Source organism: Rhipicephalus sanguineus, chromosome 9 (assembly GCF_013339695.2).
Source record: "Rhipicephalus sanguineus isolate Rsan-2018 chromosome 9, BIME_Rsan_1.4, whole genome shotgun sequence".
In the NCBI taxonomy this organism is placed as follows: domain Eukaryota; kingdom Metazoa; phylum Arthropoda; class Arachnida; order Ixodida; family Ixodidae; genus Rhipicephalus; species Rhipicephalus sanguineus.
This window is the reverse complement of record NC_051184.2, coordinates 43,514,179-43,535,377: the sequence shown is the minus strand read 5'-3', so window position 1 is coordinate 43,535,377 and position 21,199 is coordinate 43,514,179. Positions and strand designations below refer to the sequence as shown.

Here is a 21,199-nt window from a genome sequence, read left to right as displayed (position 1 = left end):
ATCGTTATCCTTTTTCTTTGCATCTTTTCTTCGCTCAGTTGCTACGACTCGGCACATAACCATGTCCGCATCACCAAGCAAAGAGGGCATTGGGGAGGAACGTATTTTGCTACACCCTTAATTGCTACTACTGTAATATCATGCTCAAATTAGTCATGTAGGCTTGAGTACATGTTTTTTCAAAGTCGAAGGCCTCAGCGCATTCTCTAGGTCCACCTTGTGGAGATAGGTTTGCGAGACGCTTACCCTACGAGGCGACCGGCAAGGGACGCGACGTTCTCCACTGCCGCAGCGAACAAAGACGCTACGGCCGGGTTCGTCGACTCCGGCATGGCGCAGAAAAGGCATTCGGGGCAGGATGTCAACAAACAACACGGGTTTATTAACCCAAGATGCAGCACAATACGACAGTCATGGGCTTGCAGGCCGTCAAGGGAACTCCGCAAGACCGATTGAGTACGCTTGCCAGCGGCGCTATGACTATCACACAAAGGGCAGCAGTCGAGCACACGAACGAGAAGCCGCCTGCTAGAGCAGCGCGTCAACCTCTCGTGCCAGCCTGAGAGCATCTGACGCGGGCAAGCCCGCGCCGGACAGAAGCGAGCTCACGGGGGAAGGGGGTTGTCACTGGCGGCCAATAAGGACAGGCACAGCGCAGTGACGTAGGCTAGCGTGGTCGCGTGGTGGCGTGAGCATGCTCAGGCAAGTTCGGACACGTGGCTCGTGCGGGGAAGACCAACGCATGGCTCGCACCGAGCAAAAAGGCCTGGCGGCGTAGCCACGGTAGCCATGTCGCTGATTAACGGCGGTTCCCAGCACTAGAGCCGCGCGGGGCCAGCACACGCGCCAGCTGGGGAACGAGGCGCCAAAGGGGAGGGCGCTCTCGATTCCCAGCACGCTCGATTCGCACAACCTTTAGTTAGCCAGAGCCAAGGGTAGGTGTGGTGTAAAGTGTGAACGATCTGCCAATTTTTAAAAGAGAAACTGAGGCATAAGTTAGTGTACAAACAAATGCATTATCCCAGTAGATACTGAAGGGAGAAACAAATTATCCCTGCGCGTTGGTTCCCATTGATACCCCCACACGAAAGTGGCGAATACTCTATGCACAGCCTGATCTTTATCTCATGAGCAGTTTAGTACCTGACACACGTAAATTACCTTTGTGATAAGGAAGACATTGCATACCTGCGCACGCGAACGCAGAAAGTTCTCCTCACCCCATCCATGCTTGCGAGGCGCACTTGACAAGCGTGAGTGCTGACGAGCAGTGCGGCCCAGTGTTCCGTATTCGATGCAAAGGCACAAGGTGCCCGAGCAGTGCACTGTTCTAACTAATACCAGCAGATCTAGAGGGTTTTGTTCCCCATTAACCAGATTTTAGTTTTCTCCATATTCACGACAGGGCTGGGCAGTATCGTGATACAAGAGTATCACGATAGTATTTCAGAGATACTTTTGAGTATCTGTATTTCTGTATCGAGATACATTTGAAAAATGTATTTGTATCTCAGTAGTGAAATACTTTTACGTGTATCGTTTGTATCGCGATAATATGAATAACACGGGTATTTCGTTACATTTTTTTTTTGTCGGAAATGAGCTGAGGCGTGTTTCCAAGGGGGGAATGACGTTTTTTTTTGTTTGTTTTTTGTGCCAAGACAAGCAAAGGCGCACCGCCGGTCGCCGACAGAAAGGGCGGTGATGGTTTCCCTCAAGCACAGAATGGCTATGGTGGCCATAGAATGGCCCATGTGGTAAAGCTCGCGATGCCACAGACGGCAGAATCGCGAAGGCAGTGTTGTCGGCCTCTGCCGACGAAAGTCGCTGTCTCTCAAGGCCAGTGCAGCACGTCTAATTTTTTTCTGGTGGCAAGCGATTACTTCGTGACCCCCCGCGCGAATACCGCCTTGGAACAGAGGCTTTACAATGCTTTGCGTGTGTTCAGTTCTCAAAGCGGCGGCACTTCCAAAGGCACTTCCCGTAGCTGCGGCGGAAGTGACTAGAAGAAGGCTATCTTTTTCATGCTTTCAGCCACCTCGCCGCGTGTCAGGGTGCGTTCCTAATTGATTACAAGCGTGAAACGGTCTTTTATACCAGGCTCCCCCACCGCCGGAGCAGACTTTGCCTCTTGCGGCTTGTTGAAATGGGTGCTGGTAGCGTCGGTGGCGGTGACAGCATTATTGAAGAGTGATCCTTTCGGCCCAGGCGACGAGTGCTCGCTGTAGTTTCTGATGGGCGCTCTGAGCAGCTGTCGCTGTTTCCACGTCTGTTTGGAGAGCTGGCAGGAGCGCCCCCGAAGAACGCGATTTTAGGAAGCCAATGTCTGAATAGTGATGTATTTACATATTCGGCTTCATTGTGCATAGGTAATTAGGGCCAGCCTACATGGGCAGCGGAATCCTCAGCCGTCTGACCCGGCGCCGACCGGGCCAACAACCCACGTCAGGGCCAAAGTGTTTCGGTATCTAGATGACCCGAGAAGAGATATCGCCACGCTGCAGGGCTATCTTGCTCGAAGGCGGTATTTATTTACTATAACATGGATTTGTGATTGTCTGCAGCGGTAGAGAGACTTTTAGGGGCGAAGCTCCTTAAGGCGGCACCCGTTCGTCCCTCGTCGTGGTCGTAGTAGTGAGTAACAAGTCTTACGCTTTGACCTCCAAGGTGGTGCCGGTGGGAGATTTCTCCTGTGCGTTGTTGAACAATAAAAAGTTCGCAGCGTGCGCGTTAACTAAAAGCCGAATTCTTCTGTCTCTCATTCCCCATTAGCAGCCATTGGCATGTTCCAGTAGGAAACGTTAGTAGAAGTAGAAGTGTAAGTGTTAGCTAAAAGCCGACTTCTTCTGTCTCTCATTGCCATTAGCAGCCATTGTTTACCTCCAAGGTAGTGCCTGGTGAGATTTCTCCTGTGCGTGATTAAACAATAAAAATTTTGTTCAAAACGCCGTTGATTGATGAAATAAACCAACGAAAGACGCCAGATGTTTTGTAAAAGCAGAACGAAAGAACGCCAGATGTTTTTCTTAAAGTGTAGTAGTTGTATTTAGCCACCTCGCCCGATCGTCAACGGGCGAGGTGGACCGGTAACGGCGCGAGGACCCTGCCGTACGAGAGTTAAATCACACTAAAAGACATACTTTGCGGGCGATACACTCTAGTGAGCTTTCAACTTTTCGTCTTAATGTACATGATAAAGAAATTATTTCTACGAAAAACGCAGGGCACACCTTGAGCAATATGTTTGGTTTGGGACGCTAAATGGAACCATGAGGCGATGCGAAGCCGGAGCACTTGCACGATCGCGTTCCGTTGGCTTTCGTTGGGCATGCTACCGACCTCGCGTCGTGGAACGCGCGTCCTGTCTTCCCTCTAGCCTTGCCTTTAATTCGCACAGGGCGAGCGGGGAATGCGGTCGCTCTTTCGCTCGGGAGCGGACTTCTTCCTTGCATTTCACCGATCACAAGTGATAATGAAGGGACCACGTAAACCAACAGTACAATAAATGTTTGATGTTTAATATATACACGATGTTTCACACTCTTTATATTATGTACTGGGCGCATTTCACGGAAGAGTTTCACGGTTTACAGATGATTCCCTCCGTAGCTTCGCCCCACTCATCATCATTCACCCCGTGGATATGCTGTGATTTTTTTCTCTTTCGTGAGTCTTGCTCTGAGGCCGACCCGACGCTGTCTAGAAGACAGCCTATTTGAGATGCTCACACAGCAACCGTCTCAGCAAACCAGATCTTATGTGCAAAATAAATGATTACTTTTTCTCATTTCACCGGTTTTCATTAGTGATTCGAGTGATTTGCTTAAACTATGCTATTTCTGGCATAGATCATTTTGTTGTCACCAAATATGTCGATTTCGGTGTCCAATGCTTGTTAATGTTGCTGTGAAATAGTGTACTTTTTATTGCAATCGATACGTGTGATTATGTCATTATTACTAATTATGTACATTGTAACACCCCCCCCCCCCCCCACCCAGTAATGCCTTAATGGCGCTGAAGGTACTGAAATAAATAAATGAAAGTTTCAATGCACTGGAACTTTATTTACAACATTATGCTGCACTTATAAATGCGAGAAGTATGAGCATCCTTGACATAAAAAAAAGTATTCCAGTATCTGTATTGCTGTATCTGTATTCCGGAATACTTTTTTCGTCTTATTGCGAAAGTATCGCTGAAATATCCTGTTACGGTAAAGGAAAATGTATCTCAGTATCTGTATTTTAGGCTTCCAGTCCGTGTATTTCGATATCTGTATTCCGGAATACTTTTCCGAGTATCTCTGCCCTGCCCTGATTCACGACCACTCCAGACGCATGGCAAAACTGCTTAGTCTTCTTGAATGCTACTTTTGTCAGCAAAAAAAAAAGCGCTATGTCGTCATTTTAGCACTAACACATTTAAGCTTAAACAATGTTAAAACATCACCATTCATTCAAACATGCTGACCATGCAAATACTATAGGTAGTGGGAGAACTCCCCTATGGGAATTAGTAGGGTGGTTGTACAGCACGAGATATGTCACCAAGCTACTATTTCTCGACCTTGGTACCATGTTTTGCGTACTTTTGTAGTCCTTAATGCATCTGATGACATCAGCTTTATGGGGCATGTTCATTTTTAACTCGATAAAACTATCAAGATGCCTTTCCTACGTTGAGGAATTACAGGAATGGAATTTAACTTCCCGGTGATTCCCGGAGTGGGGAATGAGTTAAGTTTTTTCATTCCGAGGAATTGAAAGGAATAGAATTGCGGCAAGTTCTAATTCCCCGGAATGGAATGGAGGCGCCCATTCCGCAACACTGGTCCAAACACATCGGCGCAAGTGAGCGCCGAATGAAAGGAGAGTAGTGGAGGAAGGAGAGGGCACACTGTGGACACTGTCACGAGAGCACAGTGAGGAGCGCATGCTACGCACAACACGTAAATGCAGCGAAGTGTACACAGGTGCAGCCGTGCCAGTGAGGCCCGCTATCAGAGTGGAGGGAGTGGCACGTGCATAGCAGTGCAGCAAGTGACGCCACTCTTTTCCCTTACTCTCAACTGAGATGAAGTGTACTGTAACACTACCGTGGTTTACTGTTGCAGATGTCTTGGATAAGGAGGCAGGACCCTCATCAAGCTGCATTAGCATTTAGTCCTGTCTCCTCTTTTTCAATGTTAATGATTCAAAGTTATTGATTGATTGGTTTACCTACACCCCAAGCCCCGTCTTCCTAGCTCTATTTGCAGCGAAGCTGCAAATAGAGCTAGGAAGAAACTATCAAAACTATCATCACGAACAGGTATGTGCCACATACCTGTTCGGAAGAGCTAGGAAGAAACTATCAAAACTATCATCACGAACAGGTATGTGCCACAGATTTTGGGTAAATCCCACTAACCGCTACTAGTGTGGCAGGGGGGTTGGAAAGGGAAGTGAGCATGAGGAGGAGAGATGTGATGGTGAGGAGGAGGGAAAGGAGAAGGGGAGAGAGTAAAGCATAGCACAGAAATAAATGAGAAAGAAATAGAGGGAAAGAAATGCAGAAAAAAGAACATCAAGGGAAGAGAGAAAAAAAAAGATAAAAAAATTCTTGCCGAAAAAAAAATTCTTCACAAGGCGGGATTCGAATCCACGTACCTCGATCTGAAGGCGAGCGTCCTAACCACTCGGCTATCCAGGCATGCGAGCAGACCTAGAGAGCCATGGGGGCACCCTAAGAAAGTGTGTACTCCCGAGGAGGAAGCCGCGCATCTCGAAGCTGGACGCGTCGGTCAACGGGGAGTACGAGCGGTGAAGGGCCGTGCCTCGTTGCTCCAAGCTTTGCGCAACTTAGTGCAAACATTAAAATTTTTCGAAAAACTTTTCCAGTTGATCAAATTACTTTGTTGCGCATTTTGAATGTACGAAATGTGTAAAGTCGAGAATAAATTGTAAAAAAAAATCAGGAACAGTATTTTGGTGTCTACATCACTCAGAACAGCAAAATGTTCAATAGTGTTTCAGAGCGTGGTATTCCTTGAAACATGGGTCTATGCACAGCGCCTTATCGCAGTCTGCACGCATCCGTTCTCCTCTCGGAGTGACGAGTTGCGTTAGCACTCGCACGGCATCTTCTCTGTGTGCGGCTGCCTTGAGCAGAGTAAACTCTGTAAACAAGGAGAGCAAGAATACCCCGTGAGCGTCTGTGATAAGCAAGCTAAAAGCAGCACCGATAAAAATAGAAATCAACTTCCGCCGCACCTGCAAGGGAGTGTAGATAAAGATAAAATTCGAGTGTCGCGCGCCTCCGTTGCGATCACACGGCTAAACCAAAACCACGAAAGGGCGCTGCCCCAGACCGCGCGACGTGCTGAAGCTAGAAATCGGTTCTGTTTATCTCCTGAAGATGGTAGCACAATCATTTCAAATGCTTCTTGTAAGTCCTAGGAGGGGGCAGCACCTCCCAGTGAGCATGCATTGTCATTACGGTGCGAAATTTCAAATGGAGGTTCGAAAATGTACCCGTACAGCAAAGACAATGCGGGACAGTAAACCGCCATCGTACATGTACGGCAAAAACTTTCAAATGGTTAAGTAGGCTTTAATTAACTGTCCGTGGGACTAACTAAATTTTTCTTCACTCACCATTGACCTTTTACCATTACTACCTTTTTATGAGGGTTTTCTTTCATTTGTTGGACTACTTTTGTTACACCTTTGATGGCGCAATTTTGTGTCCACGAGAGGTCAACTTCTACGTTATAGCCTTGTGTCGTTTGAAGCTAGCGCCATAAAAAAAAAGTATTGTTAAGTTCAGTGAGGAGATGAAAAGCACAAGGGAAATTCACTGCTTTTTCAAGTTTATAGCACAATATTTTGTTCAAAAATGATCACCTCGCAATGTTGCAAAGCCATTTGTAGCTGGAAGAATGAAGTCTAGGCAATTGTACTGCATGTATACCCAACATAGTACATGTGTACCCAATACCCAATGAAGTGGAGAGGGAAGCACCTCCTGTTGTAGCTCAGTTGGTAGGGCATCTGACACGCAACTCGGACATGTCATTCGCTTGTGGATTCGGATCCCACTGACTGAAAGAGTGATTTTTCAGCTCTTGAATTCATTTCAATTGATGTAATAATTACTACACTACAATTTCGCTGACTTTGTTGTACTTCGCAACAAAAAAATTAGCCCCTTGAGAAAAAGATTCTTCTCTCATTCATAAAATAGCTGTCGCAGCAAAAAGGTGTTTTAAAATATTAACGTTCCTTATTTCAAGGGTCGAAAGGCATTACAGGAAGGAGAATGTGCAAAAGGAAATGTTTTATGTGTACATGTCAATCTTTCTGTTATGCCACGAATATACTTTTGCAAGCTTATCTTTCAAAGATGACCCCGAGCGTTACGTAAAATCGCTCTAACCAAAATTCCTTGCATACTTGCCAACCTAAGGACTTCTGAAATCGGGAGACTCGCGGCAAGGGTGGGGGAGGCAGAAAAAAAAGATTATTTTGAGCAACGCCCGTGATCGGTCAACAAAATTGTGGGGCATACGGCCCCCACACCTGTAGGCTTGGAACATTTGAAGCAGGCCTGACTGAAACACTGTTACTATAGAAGCGTTCCAACTTCTCTACTGTTAGTGTGCCCTCTCCGAACTAGGCCATAAAAAGGGTGACATGCCCAGCAGTGTCAGCGGTTGGGGTGTGTGCATGTTTGTGTGTTACTGGTGAAAGGAGGACAGCCCGGTGGACGACGGGAAACAGCAGCGGCCAGCGACCCTGCGTTCCCTTTTTCATTGGCGTGTCATAATAAGCTTGTGTTGTTTTAATCACTGGATTTCTTTTTTTTTTCGAAAATGGATTGAGGTAGTTCATAGGGAGATTTATAGCCACAATCATACGTTCTGGAAGACAGGACAAATTGGGAGGGTTGGCAGGTATGTCCTTGCCCTTTACGAGAATTTCAACACTTAGATGTTCTCGCACGACATAGTGTTTTGACAGTTGCCAATCAAAGCATGCAACTTTGTGCGATTCGTTGAACATTACACAAGAAATCAGGATGATAACGACCGATATGATCCCTCATTGCTTGCTACAGATTTTTCCGCTCTTGCAGCAACTAAACTGACAGTGTGTTCTGCTAACCGTTGTGCTAATTAGCGGCGCACTGCACGTTTTGTAAGCCGAGTTTGCACTGAATTAGAATCTATGTTTGAAAGGCAACAGACTTCAGTCTTCAAGAACATGGGCAACTCGTACAGACGTTTGCAAAAGGTAGTTTATTTACCCAGTGTAAGTACATAATGAAAAAGTAATGCAAAAAAAAAAGGGTTGAAAGTTTAATACAAGGAAATGAACAAAGCACTTTCTTTGGGCAAAAAGATCGGGTTATAACAAGCATACATTAACAACTCCCTGAAAGTAAATATATTGCCACAGAGATAGAGATATATATATATGTATAGTATGGTATAGTACTGATACTCTCAATAGCTATGCAAAACGGCATGTTTGGGCTAGGTTGGGCTGCGGCCTGCAACACGCAAAATTTATAAGGCAGAATACCTGCAGAACTCGTGAAAAATATACTTTGACAAAAGAAAGCGGGGCGAAAGGGTATTACGCAATGACTGCTACGATAAAAACTCGACCACAGAATTCTCTGATGTGTAAGTATTTAAAGAGACGGTCAACGTGTTTTTCAAAGAATTTTTTTTTGTTGCAATGGTGCAACAGAAATTGGGCATTACTCTCAATTACTTTTCATTGGCGAAGCCAGTGCACACGATGCCAGTTCTTCGAATAAGGCATCGCGTTGCTCTTCAGGCTGCAAAAGCGTGACTATGCGTCATGCGAAACAATGATGGCGCAACTAAAAGTGAGCGAGGCTATCACAGCGTGGCAGTAATTTCTCTAGGACTGTGTCCTGTAGTAATAACACGCCTCTGCTCACCTGCACTGAGGGCAGTTATGTATCTTATCACCGTAAAACCACCCATAATCACAAACGCATCGTAGCACATCAGCCTTTTCAGCTGCACCAGAGGTTTCGCCGACTGCCTGTGTTGACCACTTGTCGGTCCACTTTAAAACACCCTCCCTACTTGCATAACCGTTAACAACACCCCTGAGTGTCCATGGCAGCTCAATACAATGCATTAACAACATCTAGTTGCAGCAATGTACATTCCCATTAACACATTCATAAACAAGCACTACATCTATTTCTTAAGTGGTCAGTTGAGAAAAAGACTAATCTAGCGTACACTGTTACCCAGACATAGGTCAGGGAAATCAATGTAATTTCAGCAGTAACACTTAGCACTGTGTACGAGTTGCGCCGAAAGAGACATTTTTTTGTTTTGTTTTGCAACAGTAGCTAACCGTTAAGTTGGAAGCACAATCGTATAGAGAGCTGGCCTGTCTAGGCTTCTAAGGCAAAAAAAAGAAGGCTACAGTGCGAAAATGGCTGGTCGGGTACGGCGATATTATGCCGCACCGGCCCATTTGACAAAGGCCCTCGGACCCTCGGCTTGGATGTCGTTACGTCCGTTGGCGGTGATCACGGTGCCGTCCCTCTTGATGACGATAAGGGTGGGAATGCTGCTGACGCCGTACTTGGTCTTCAGCTCCCTTCGTGTTTGGAAGGTGAAAGAGCAAGAATGAGCCTTTAAAGCGTATGCACATATTATCAAAGTTGTAAAAACACTACCGCTTACAAGACACTCGTCCATAAAAAGGTCATTAAAGGGGCCAACTGCACCAAAATTATAGACTGCATAAAAAGCCCTTCAGATAGCACAGATATAGAGAGGCGTTTGTGCAAAATTTCATGGCTGAAATATGAGCAGAAACAGTTTTGTCACAGACGTGTTCGTGCAGTGGCTACTTGGGAACAATCGTCACAATAATCGGACGATGACTCTAGCAGTGACCGATCACGGGCCGCACTTATGTAGAAAAAGTGTTGTTATACGGGCTCAGGTTGACATTCTTACCAGGGTAATAAATATGACAAATTGATTCCGCAAAAGCCTGCAGTTTGGAGCAAGCTTGTAAAAGCAAAAATAGTCATCCATCCATTTGTATCACAGAGCTACCAAAGATATGCTCATACAGACCTCTCACAAGGCAAAAAAAAGCTTTCCAGCTGACAAAAAATTATGTCCTCGTCACAAATTCGAACACGGGGCCGCCACCTTTCCAGGGTGGTTTCTCCATCATCCAAGCTAACCAGATTGCAGTGTAAAGGCGACAACTTAACCTATGCCTCAAATAAGATGGACACCCAACATGGATTTCCATTTTGTATCTTCGTGCTGCAAACAAGTGGATGACGATTTTCCCTTTCATCTCTCGCGGTGTAAGAAATCTGCCGAGTGCTCACTGTTGGAATGCGTCGCCGAACTTGACGGCATACCACGCCCCGTGGCTCTCCTCCATGTATTTGAGCATGTCCGCGTTGGAGCGGTCCGACGAGATGAAGACAACTTCAATGGGTGCCGCACATTCCTCCTTCATTTCCTTGTATGCCTCGGCCAGTACTGGCGTGAACATGCGGCACGGCGGGCACCAGTGGGCCGAGAAGTAGAGGGCCACGGCTTTGGCGTCGCCGAGGGCCTTGTCGGCGGCGTGCTCACTGCCGTCCTTAAGCACGAGCGTCTTGCCGTTGAAGATGTCCATGTCAGTCACCTGAGGTGAGAGAAGCACAATCCGAGAAGCCCACAATGAGCACTGGTAGAGTCATCAATGAAGGCTTGCATACCCAACAATGATGACGATGAGGATGTCTAAACAAGACGCAAGTTTATTACAGACTTGTCGATATTACTGAAAAAAAAAGTAACCAATTGCATTTACAATTACTTCACTGTAAAAAGTATGTGAATACAATTACAGGTTCAATAAAGTAGTCAAAAAATCACTCTAGAGTAATCGATTACTTCCCACGTTACTTTTCATATATTACTTTTATTACTCTAGCACATATATGCATATAGAGTAGCATAAATAGCGAGGCTGCCGGTAGATTGAGTCACGAAAATTGGTACCTCCGCGCACGTAGCTCAAACTTTCGTCAAATGCAATATTTTGGTCGTGCACACTACCGGTGCCAAATTTCAAACCGCAGCTTGTAAAGTTGACAAAAAAATTTGAGGTACGTAATTCTGTAATGTCGTAAGCAATTACAGGAAAAACGTAATTGCATTACAAGGATTGTTACTCCTTAAAAGTAACTGAAGTGTTACAAAACTATAGTAAAATGTAATGTTCTACAAGTAATCCATTACTTGTAACGTGTTATGTACATGTCTGGTTCAGAAGGAAGACGAAGGCTCGAAGTGACGAGATGTCTATGGACCACAGTTATAGGTGAACATGAACAAGAACAAGATTTCATTGAGCAAGGAATGTCATTGGAGATAACGTTTTTGACAATGGGACTTGTGTTTGTTAGAATGGTAATTACACTGAGTTACAGCCCAAGTAAAAATGGCCGCTCCGTCCACAAAACCGTGGCACGCCTGCCCGTCACCTGTGAAAGAATAGCAGTCGTGCTAGCTGGTTTCCGCTCGAACCGTAAGTACTTTTTCTCTGTATAATGCAAATACTACGCATAGGATGAGTTAAAGGTTCATCGTTACTGCCTAAAACATTACGTTGGGCCGAGCAGCAATGTCAGAATCCCCAACGAAATTTACCAGGACATTCAAGTTTGACCTAAAGCCGGCAACACGTATGTGGCATTTTTTCGCTAAAAGAGCCAAATGCACTTTAACTGAAACTGAGCAAAAACGCACTTTTTTGCTACCGCAAATATGGTCGGGCCTGCTCCAACAGTTTTTTGCCAGTGTGTTCCTGTCCCCTAAATAAGTCAAATCTATATTGTGGCTAAAATCTATATATCCCACTATCGTCGGTATTCCGCAGTAAACTTTGTATTTGGCTCTTATAGACTGGAACATTTCCTTTGTGCTTGAATTAACTCGTAAAAGAAGTATAAAACGATTCGAATGTACGTTATAACAATATTTTGTGACAAAATTAACATCCTCCTCGTGTTTCCGTCTGTGCCATCCTTCGTCGCATGCGCATAATGGCGATGACTAGACTTGAAGAGCAAGTGGTGCTTTGTGGCAAAAGGCGCCTTATTTTGGACTGGCGGCATCGTTTTCTTGTTCTTCGCATCTATTGAAGGCCTTGAAAAGTGCTCCAGCTCTTCTTTCGAGCTCGTTTTATGCCGTGCCGTTTCGGATCACTTCTTTTTCTTCAAGGAATAGATCGGTGCCCAATATCTTCATTTCATATATGTTTTATTTCAAATATACAGTCTTGAAGCGCAAGAACGACATCATACTGTAGCGCTAAACTTGAAAAGAAACATTAAGAGGCGAAAAGAAGCAGTAAATTCGGCCTCTTAACTCTTTATATTCGAGTCTTGCCATACAGCGTCATGTCCTTCAGTAAGTGACTAGTATATTTTAGGGCGAGTTGTCACTTCATGCAACACGATAAACACATAACATGTAACACATAACACATCATGTAAACACGATAGCAAACCAACGAGGACACAAATGGAACAGATTAGATGACACTATGTTGGTTGTTTTGGTCAGGATTGTTGACGCAGCGCTGGTTTAATGAATGTGGTTCAGTCTGATTGAAACAGATGCAGCATTTGGCTCATTTTTTATTAGAAACTGCCTTTTTGAGTTCACGTTACAATCAGGAATTGCCCCATTTTAATTCCACCTGTTTTAGAAGTTAAAGATACTTAGGCGCACTTTACGCTCCCGCGAAATTTAGCACAGTTTCGGTTTCTGCATTTGGCTCTTTTTGAAAAAAAAAAAAACGCCACATTTGTTTGTCTGCATGGAAAAGTCAGCTATCTGAAGCACTCAAGAAGTGCCTGACGTCACAAAAAATGAGTAAGCACTACTGGACGGAGCACTCATGCAAGTTCTGTGCACTTAGGTTGTATTTTTTTTATATAACGAAGAAAAGTCCCCGTGTTGAAACGCTTGCTCAAGTAAATTTAAAGATGGCACAGGGGCAACAGGTACACAGATAACGATGGACTTGGCGACCATTTAAACTTTTACCAGTGTGTACTTTTGAACATCGCATCATGTGACCGCAGTAAATCTCAATTCTGCCCACCATAAGCAAGGACAACATTTCGAGGGCGGTTGATTCTCGAACTTCAGGATATTGCTGAACGGGACAGGTAGGAAATCCACAAAACTGAGAAACATAAGCAATGAAATTGACGAGGGCAGCGATGCGGGCTTACTGATCTGTCATTGGGCTTGTTGGTCTGAGCGCCAGTGTGTGCATCTTTCTTCCCTTCGTCCTTGTCTTTTCGCGCCCACATCCAAGAAGCAGGCATAAGCAACACTGCCGACTTTCATTTAAGGAACATTTTCCCCACCTTTAATTCCAAAAGTGCATGTATGTCGTGATGGAAAATTGTTACCCTCAGCACATGTACCGACATGGGCTTGCATATACATCCCAATCTTTTTTCCTTTGGTATACATACACTTAATATTTTACTACCCAAAGTTAACAAACCAAACTTTCATTTAAACCGATTATAATGTAAGCTCGGTGTTTTATAAGGAACACACGCACGCTTTCAACCAAACCGGCAACGTTTTATCCCTAAACATTTCGACAGGCCGGATCAATCGCATATTCAATCGCGTTGCCGGTTGCCGGCTGAAGTGGCAAGCGGAATTCCTCCGCCGGTGTGAATCGCCCGCCAGGGGCGTGCAATGAGTCGCGCTGAAAGATTCCACTATCGTTGCCCAAAGCGCGCGCGCTAGTTACGTGCAGCGGCGCATATGTTGCAACGGGCTGTGCAAATAAATAAAAAAAGGGAAAGAAAAAGCGCGTTCGCGTGGCCATAACAAGGCTAACAGCAGGACTGACGGAATTTCTATCGTTACGACTGTATTTACCACTTCGTGCGTTGTTGCGCGGATATCTTTTTTTTCCCTTTATTTAACGAGTTAATTTTAGAAGAGAAAAACATAACTTGCGAGCGGCGACTGCAAGCGCGCCTTTCCGCAATTAGTTCCAACCCAAATACGCGTGGAAAAGGTACCGCGCTTGTTTTGTTTCCTGGATAGGGTACGCATACCACGACTGAGCTGATAAACCAAGTTTCCAGTCTCATCCTAACGTTTTGAGTTTTTCTGTGCCGTTATCTAGTTCACTGTCTAACACTTGATGATTGTATCGCCTTGTTTTGTTTTGTTTTTAGAAAAGCATCGCGCGTACGGCGCGCCAGTGTACTTGCTAAAATAGGATAGCGCTAAAGACGATAAAATAACTACTCGACTTCATCCAATACGTTTGGAGGAACGAAAGTGGGTTACAGCTGCTTTCGCTGAAGCCACGGCGCAGCAGAAATATAGAAGCTATCCGCGATAACTTGCCGTGGCCTTGCCAAGCTTGACCACAACGAAAGCGCCGACAACCCGAAAGCGATCGGCGGTTGCCACATTGGATATCGGGCGAAATGCAGCTCGCTTATCGAACAAGCAGGTCTCACACAGTAGAAGGCAACTTACGGTTCGATAATGTGCTGAGGAAACGAAACACAGAGCTGCACACGGTCGGCCTCTTCACCACGATGATCGCACCGACAGCAAACGAGGGCGTGTACTTTGTGGGGAATCCGGCCGAAGACCGAGCGTCTTTAAACGGCTCGCGAACGCTGCGCACGCCGTGGCCAAAGAAGGGAATTCGCGTTTCAAAGCGCGGCCTCCGTGACGGCGCGCTCATTCACGGAGGCCGTGTGCAAAGAGCGCGTTTTTTGAAAGTTGTTGCTGCGTTTCTGAAATTGGTTGCTCGTTCGTTTGTTTAAACATGGGATTTCGTTCGATTCTATCTCTGATATTGTAAATGTTATGTTTATACACTTAGAAACCGCACCTATCGATGAAGTCCAAGTTGCTTGATCGGACTCGGAGCAGTCGACGATCCTGTGACCAGAACAAGAGCTCGACAACAACTATTGTTGTCGTGTTAGAAGAAGAAAAAGCTAGCAAAGAATATTGGGCAGCGTGACTGAAGGCTTAGTAGGGTGGAAAACTGGGCTAGTTGGTAAGGTTGCATGCTTAATGAACAGCGAAAAAAAAAAAAACATTTGGACAAAAAGAAGTGCACAGAACGACATACGGTTCCACAACTGACATACGGTATCCAGGAGGTCAATTCGTGCCGAACTCGGTGATGTTCGTTACAGCCGCTATTTCTAGACTTTGGAGATGCATCTGGCAAATCATTTACAACACTCTTCCTTCACATTCCCTAATTTACGGTAAGCATTCGCATGTGTTTTCAATCACTTATCTGCGCCTTCCCCACTACTATCTGGTTAAGTTATTTTTTACACTCCCGGTTAGTTATTTCAGGGGCTATGAAGTGCACACTAATGAACGTTGATTCAGCCACACGTGCGTGCTTTGTTTGTAACGTGCGCCGATATCCCAGTGCACGGAATGTTTCGCATTCTGTCTCTGTCGTTGCGCGGCTGTCACAAGTACAACTCCAGCTTGCAGCGACCTCCTCATCCACAGATGCAAGGCCGCTATGACGACATCCCAGTATTTTAAAATGTTCGTGCTTGTCTATGCTACAATAAATGAGGCGCGTACACCATTGCAAAACATAGAATTTGTTTATTTAACAGGAGCGCGCTGATTTACTTGCAAACCTCGGGACTTTGTCACTGAAATCAAAAACTTCACTGGATAAGTTTAGTTTGGCAGTGGAAACATAAAGTTTCATTCCTAATTGGAATGAGAAAATAATAGAAAAAGAATAATGTAGCTTTGGTGCAGAAGAAACGTAAGTTGACAACAGTGACAAACATATGACAGTTTCTGTAACTGTAGATGGGGTATTACAGGCGTATGTAATATCTATAGTCCCTAGATGAAAAGAAACTCCAGCGGTCTACGCCGTTGCCATGACGACTGAGAAAAACTGATAGTTTAGACAGTAGGGGTGTGCAAGTAATTTTTTAGGCCTAATGCAATACGAATCGAATAGCGCCAGAAGCGAATCGAACAATAGTTTTCGGATATCGAATCGAATAGTCCTATTCGATATTTGTAAGTTTTCGAGTATTTGCACTTGACGAAATAAAGCCGATTGATTGATTGATTGATTGATTGATTGATTGATTGATTGATTGATTGATTGATTGATCGATCGATTGATTGATTATTCGGCATGTTTGAATGCGCGGGGCTTGGAGCCAGCAAAACAACGGCAAACAGCTAGCGATCTACTTCGATAAACCTACGCCTTATCGGCCCACTGGCGAAAGGCTTCCGGTCCCTGGTCTTGAACCTCTTCGCGTCCATAGGAACTGATCACCGTGCCGTCCATCTTGAAAACGATGAGGGTGGGAATGCCCGTGACATACTTCCTCGCCAGCTCCCTTGATTTTATTTTTTAAGAGGAAAGGTGAGGGAAAAGAAAAATTAATATTAAATATGAATTGTCATGTCATATTCATCATATTGCATAAAAACGACAGCACCCGGTGAATTTATATAATTATTCCTGACTCTTAATCGGATATGTTTGAAACTATTTCACACTTATGCTCTTATATCATATCTATCATGAACCTTATGACTACAACCACCCTTTTTATGTGGTCCTATCTTTCGCAGATTTTTTATCTAAACAGAAAGTCGGTACGTGGAGCGGATGTGCTGCTTGGGAAACAAGAGTGCGCTCGTCGTTCGCGCCACAAAAGACGTGCAATTAGAACGTGGCACTAGCGACACCTGTTGCACCGTGATGAACCGAAATACGAAAGGTGGAGTCAATAAATACTGAATAACGCTTTCTAAAACTTCAAAACTTCAATAACTCGATATGAGATATTGCCGTGAAGATAGCTTTGTCTCACTGTACCGTTTTCAGATGAGCGTCTTGATTAGCTCAAGCCACTAAAGTCTTCTCGGAAGCCTGGATAAAGCATCGCATGACACGAATATGCTAAACACGCTCGAATTAACAGGGAGTTTTTGTGCCAGGGCCCCAGAGCGGCTTACGTACGCAAGCCCTTGCGCTCATTTGTATTCCCCTAGGGTATGGCTGGTAGTACAAAGGAACGCAAGGGCTTGTGTACGCAAGCCGCTTTGGGGCCCCGGCACTAAAACTCTCTGTTAGAGAGTCTTAGCAAGCTAGAGGACTATATAATTGTCTCCGTTCCTTTCCAAATGGAATGCTGTTACAAATCGTTATCATATGAGATGAGTCTCTACTGATTCACTGTCTACAGGCCACTTTATCTGCCTCCTTATATATACTCACTCTCGCCAGGGATCCTCGTACTTGATGGCGTACCAGTTTCCGTGGCACTCTTCCATGTACTTCACCATGTCCTCCTTCGAGCGGTCGAGCGAGACGAAGACGACCTCGGCGCAGCCGGCGAGCGCCTCCTTCGCCTCTGCGTGCGCGTCGGCCAGGATGGGCGTGAAGTGGCGACACGGTGGGCACCAGTGGGCCGAGAAGTACAGGGCCACCAGTTTGACGTCGCAGAGGACCTCCTCGGCAGGGTGCTCGCTGCCGTCGGCTCGAATCAGCGTCTTGCCCGCGAACATGTCCATTGCCGTCACCTGAGAGAAGATAAGATCTCTTGCACGTGACGTCAGATGCGCAAAGTCCATCCGTGCTGGTGCTCCAACGCGGTGGGTCATATCAGTGCATCATGTTCCCGCGCACTGTCACCGTGACGCAGTCGGAACGCAACTGGCGTGTGTGCGAGAAGTTAAAGGGCCCTTAAACCAGATTCAATAATTGTTTAACATTCTAAGTAAACGCGCTCATCGAGCTCAGAATGCTGTCAAGATCAACAATGCATACAGACAGACAGAAAAACTTTATTAGCAGGTGTGTTTGGCCCCTCCGGGTCCCTGGACCACCGCGTAGTCCCACGCCACTTCTACACGGCCATGCCTCTCACCGCGAATCATGACATCGGAAGCCCGAGTCACCGCAGCAAGTTGCAACGCAATGCAAACGCGGCAGCGCTACGAGCCGCGCACGCGCCACAAGTTCCAAGAAACAATCCCTTCTGTCTGGGCCTTTAGGTATCCCCAGCTTTGGCCGTGACGTCAACATTCGCGTCTGGTCATGACATTCATAAAGAGAGCCTGTTTGCTCGCAGGTACGCGCGCTCGCCGTGCGAGGAGGGACACACGGCCAGGAGCAGAGGCGAGCCAACGAATGGAGTGTAGCGAAGGAGAGAGCGAAATGAGCGACGCCCTCTTTCGGATCATCAAACGCTTTAACTCCGCTATTACGGCACCGTTTCGAAAAATTCTCGCGGCTACGTGTTTGTTGAAGACTCGTGCACAGCTGCAACACCACAACTAAATTTCTACCTCCGGGCGATTTAGGAATCTTTTAACAGAAGAGCCACCACGCACGACCGCAGCAGGTGCAACTTTCCGACAGTACTGGTCCTCCAACATGGCGGATAAGGTGACATCAGTGCAAGCCATTGTCACTTTATTATGGTAAAAAAGATGGAAGTTCGACCGGAATTCTTTTTTTTTTTTTTGACCTGAAACTCAGCGTTGGAAAAGGAAAATGGGAGCAAAAAGAAAGAGAGCAAATTCTGGCAGAGCTCGTCGATCTACAATGTTTGTCTAATGCGAAAGCGTTCATACACCACGCATATCTTAATTGACTGCCATTGCAGCCAATTTAACGGAGCATAACGTGGCGCACGTCCGTTTTCCTTTGTTCTTTTGTTAGATGAATATTCAGCATGCGTCTCTGAAGACCTTTTAAGCCTCCGTATGCGGTAGCTGTGCATGTTTGTCGATCATGTGCACCGGTTTGGCTTGGGGGTGGGGCCAGCGGTGGTATATTTTTGGGAGGGTGGGGGGTAGCCGACGCCTATGCTAAAGGTTTGTGGATAACTTTGGACGAATGTTCTAAAATGTTCGTGGGGTACAACTTTAGTAGTCCACCTCATCTCCTCCTCAATTTGTGCACACAAGCCTGCACTAATGGGCGTGCACTCGGAACTGACGTCATAAACCGGAAGTTGTAGTTGGTTATGCATCTTCGAAACGGGCGGCGCAAAAACAAGGACAAAGGAAAGACTACACACCACAGAACGGCCGGTCACCCCGCCTTCGGGGAACATTTCCAATTTCCAATGTGCATGAGAGGGACTGTTTATTTAATCACAGAGGTGATCGGTTGGGCTTCGGTCATCTCGGCGGGGCCTTTGCGCAGCGTATCGCGTGTAGACGCACAATACAGCATAGTATTAGGAACGTTGCATTCCTCGCAGTCTGGACACAGGGTCCGCAGATGTTGTCGTTGTTGTAGTACTGTGAGAATGCTTGTCGTGTTCTCCGTGTGGTACCTGTTTTTCGTGCCGTTAAGTATAATGAAGTGAAAAAAAAAAAAATGTGTCGTTCACCTCCCTAGTATATAGGTTTAAGCTACAAAGGAAGTCCGTGCGGATTTCCTTTGCAGCTTGGTGTTAGAAACGGCTGGATGACATTTATTTTGCTTTCATGAACCTTACTAATATAGCTTACAGGCTTCCCGAGAACCTATTTGTCATACTCGATCGTTAATTGTAATTTATAGTACAGCAAGAAGTCTAACGGCGGGTGAAGAGAAAAGTGTGTGTGTGTGGGGGGGGGGGGGGGGAGAGATGAAAGCTTTACTTTTAAAACAATCGTTCTACAACCTGCTGAGTTTACTTGCAGCCACGCTCTTCGCCGCAGCTGGAGTTAAAACTTGCCGCACATCTGTCGACACGGGCGCACGCGCTGAAGCGTTTTTCCTTTTGCGAGAATGTGTGTTATTTCTCCGGCGAGAGGTACTTGCAAGGTCACGGGAAGCAATATCTACACGGCTAAAATCTGTCATAGCGGCGCGATATCAGAACATTAAAGGCATATGTTCTTCCTGTGCGTTGTTGTACTAACTATATATAACCTCCATATACCCGAAGACAGCCGAGTAATCAATTTTCCTGTCGACGCTTATTACCGACTGGTACATATCTATCGAAAAATATATCCCGAAACATATGCCGCATATCCAATAATTTAGTACGATCGTATAAAACACGTAATAATCGTAAGCATTCTCGAATGATCGACCGAGATTATAGAATATGTAAGCATATGTGTCATACGAGAAGAAATGTTAATCACACGTGTTTTTCGCTTATGTCAACACGAGGTCGTTGAATATGTTGCTTACGTGGAATGCGAAACCCGTGAATCATACCTGTTTTCACATGTGATCTTATGATAATATTGGACATGTCTCATATGTGACTATTGTGTTTTCATATGAGACATATCCAATACCATATATCGAGATTATTGGATATGTGCCATATGTGAAAAGTATCATTCACACATGTTTTCACTTATGCCAACAGGAGACCGCTGAATATGTCGTATACGTGAAATGCAGAACACATGTGCACCATGGCTGTTTTCATCGAGCGATAACATTGGATATATCTTATATGTGACTCATGTGAGAGACATACACATATCATATGAGACATACACATCATCATGCGAGATTATTGTATATGTTTTACGTCCCAAAACCACGATATGATTATGAGAGACGCCGTAGTGGAGGGCTCCGGAAATTTTGCCCATCTGATGTTTTTTTAACGTGCACCTAAATCTAGGTACACGGGCCTCGAACATTTCGCCTCCATCGAAATGCGGCCGCCGCGGCCGGGATTCGATCCCGCGACCTTCGGTTCAGCAGTCGAGCACCATAACCACTAGACCACCATGGCGAGTGCGTAGCTAAAATTGATCAGCACATTATGCTTCGACACTGCGGGCAAGTATCAACTGGGTAAAACAAAATGAGGCAATCAAGAAGGAACTGCGTGCAAGTTTGGTCGACTTACGGTTCAAAATAACTGTCGGGAAATAAAATGCCTGAGGCGTCCACACTCGTCTGGAGCTCTCAACGATGTGTGTTACATACACAAAGTGGCATTGTGCTGTTAGGTGACGTGCTCTTCAAGGAGAGTGTGCCGTCACGTGACCCATACAGCTGGGGGCGTGTTCCACGGGCCGCGAAGAACCATCTATCGCGCGCAGATGGTTTGTTCTACGCAGAAATTTGGGCTAGTTCGTGGTTACTAAACT

The 21,199-nt window shown here is 45.6% G+C and overlaps 1 protein-coding gene across 1 annotated transcript; it reads right to left on the bottom strand.

The window, feature by feature from the left end:
• Positions 1–8,305: 8,305 nt before the first annotated feature.
• LOC119405474 (uncharacterized) lies at positions 8,306–21,056 on the bottom strand. The gene is made up of 6 exons (XM_049419418.1): positions 20,956–21,056; positions 17,352–17,656; positions 16,327–16,464; positions 14,585–14,636; positions 10,390–10,694; positions 8,306–9,635 (listed from the first exon to the last, which is right to left on the bottom strand). The coding sequence occupies exons 2-6, from the start codon at positions 17,645–17,647 to the stop codon at positions 9,491–9,493; spliced, it is 936 nt and encodes a 311-aa protein (XP_049275375.1). The 5' UTR covers positions 17,648–17,656; positions 20,956–21,056; the 3' UTR covers positions 8,306–9,490.
• Positions 21,057–21,199: the final 143 nt, after the last annotated feature.

Bases quoted from the DNA above. Each gene is read 5' to 3' on its own strand.
- LOC119405474 (XM_049419418.1), bottom strand. From the start codon at position 17,647: ATGGACATGTTCGCGGGCAAGACGCTGATTCGAGCCGACGGCAGCGAG. The intron at 16,465-17,351 runs GTGAGTATATAT...AATAAAATCAAG, and splicing joins TACGAGGATCCCTGGCGAGA to GGAGCTGGCGAGGAAGTATG. The intron at 10,695-14,584 runs GTAAGTTGCCTT...CTCTCACCTCAG, and splicing joins CCTCAGCACATTATCGAACC to GTGACTGACATGGACATCTT.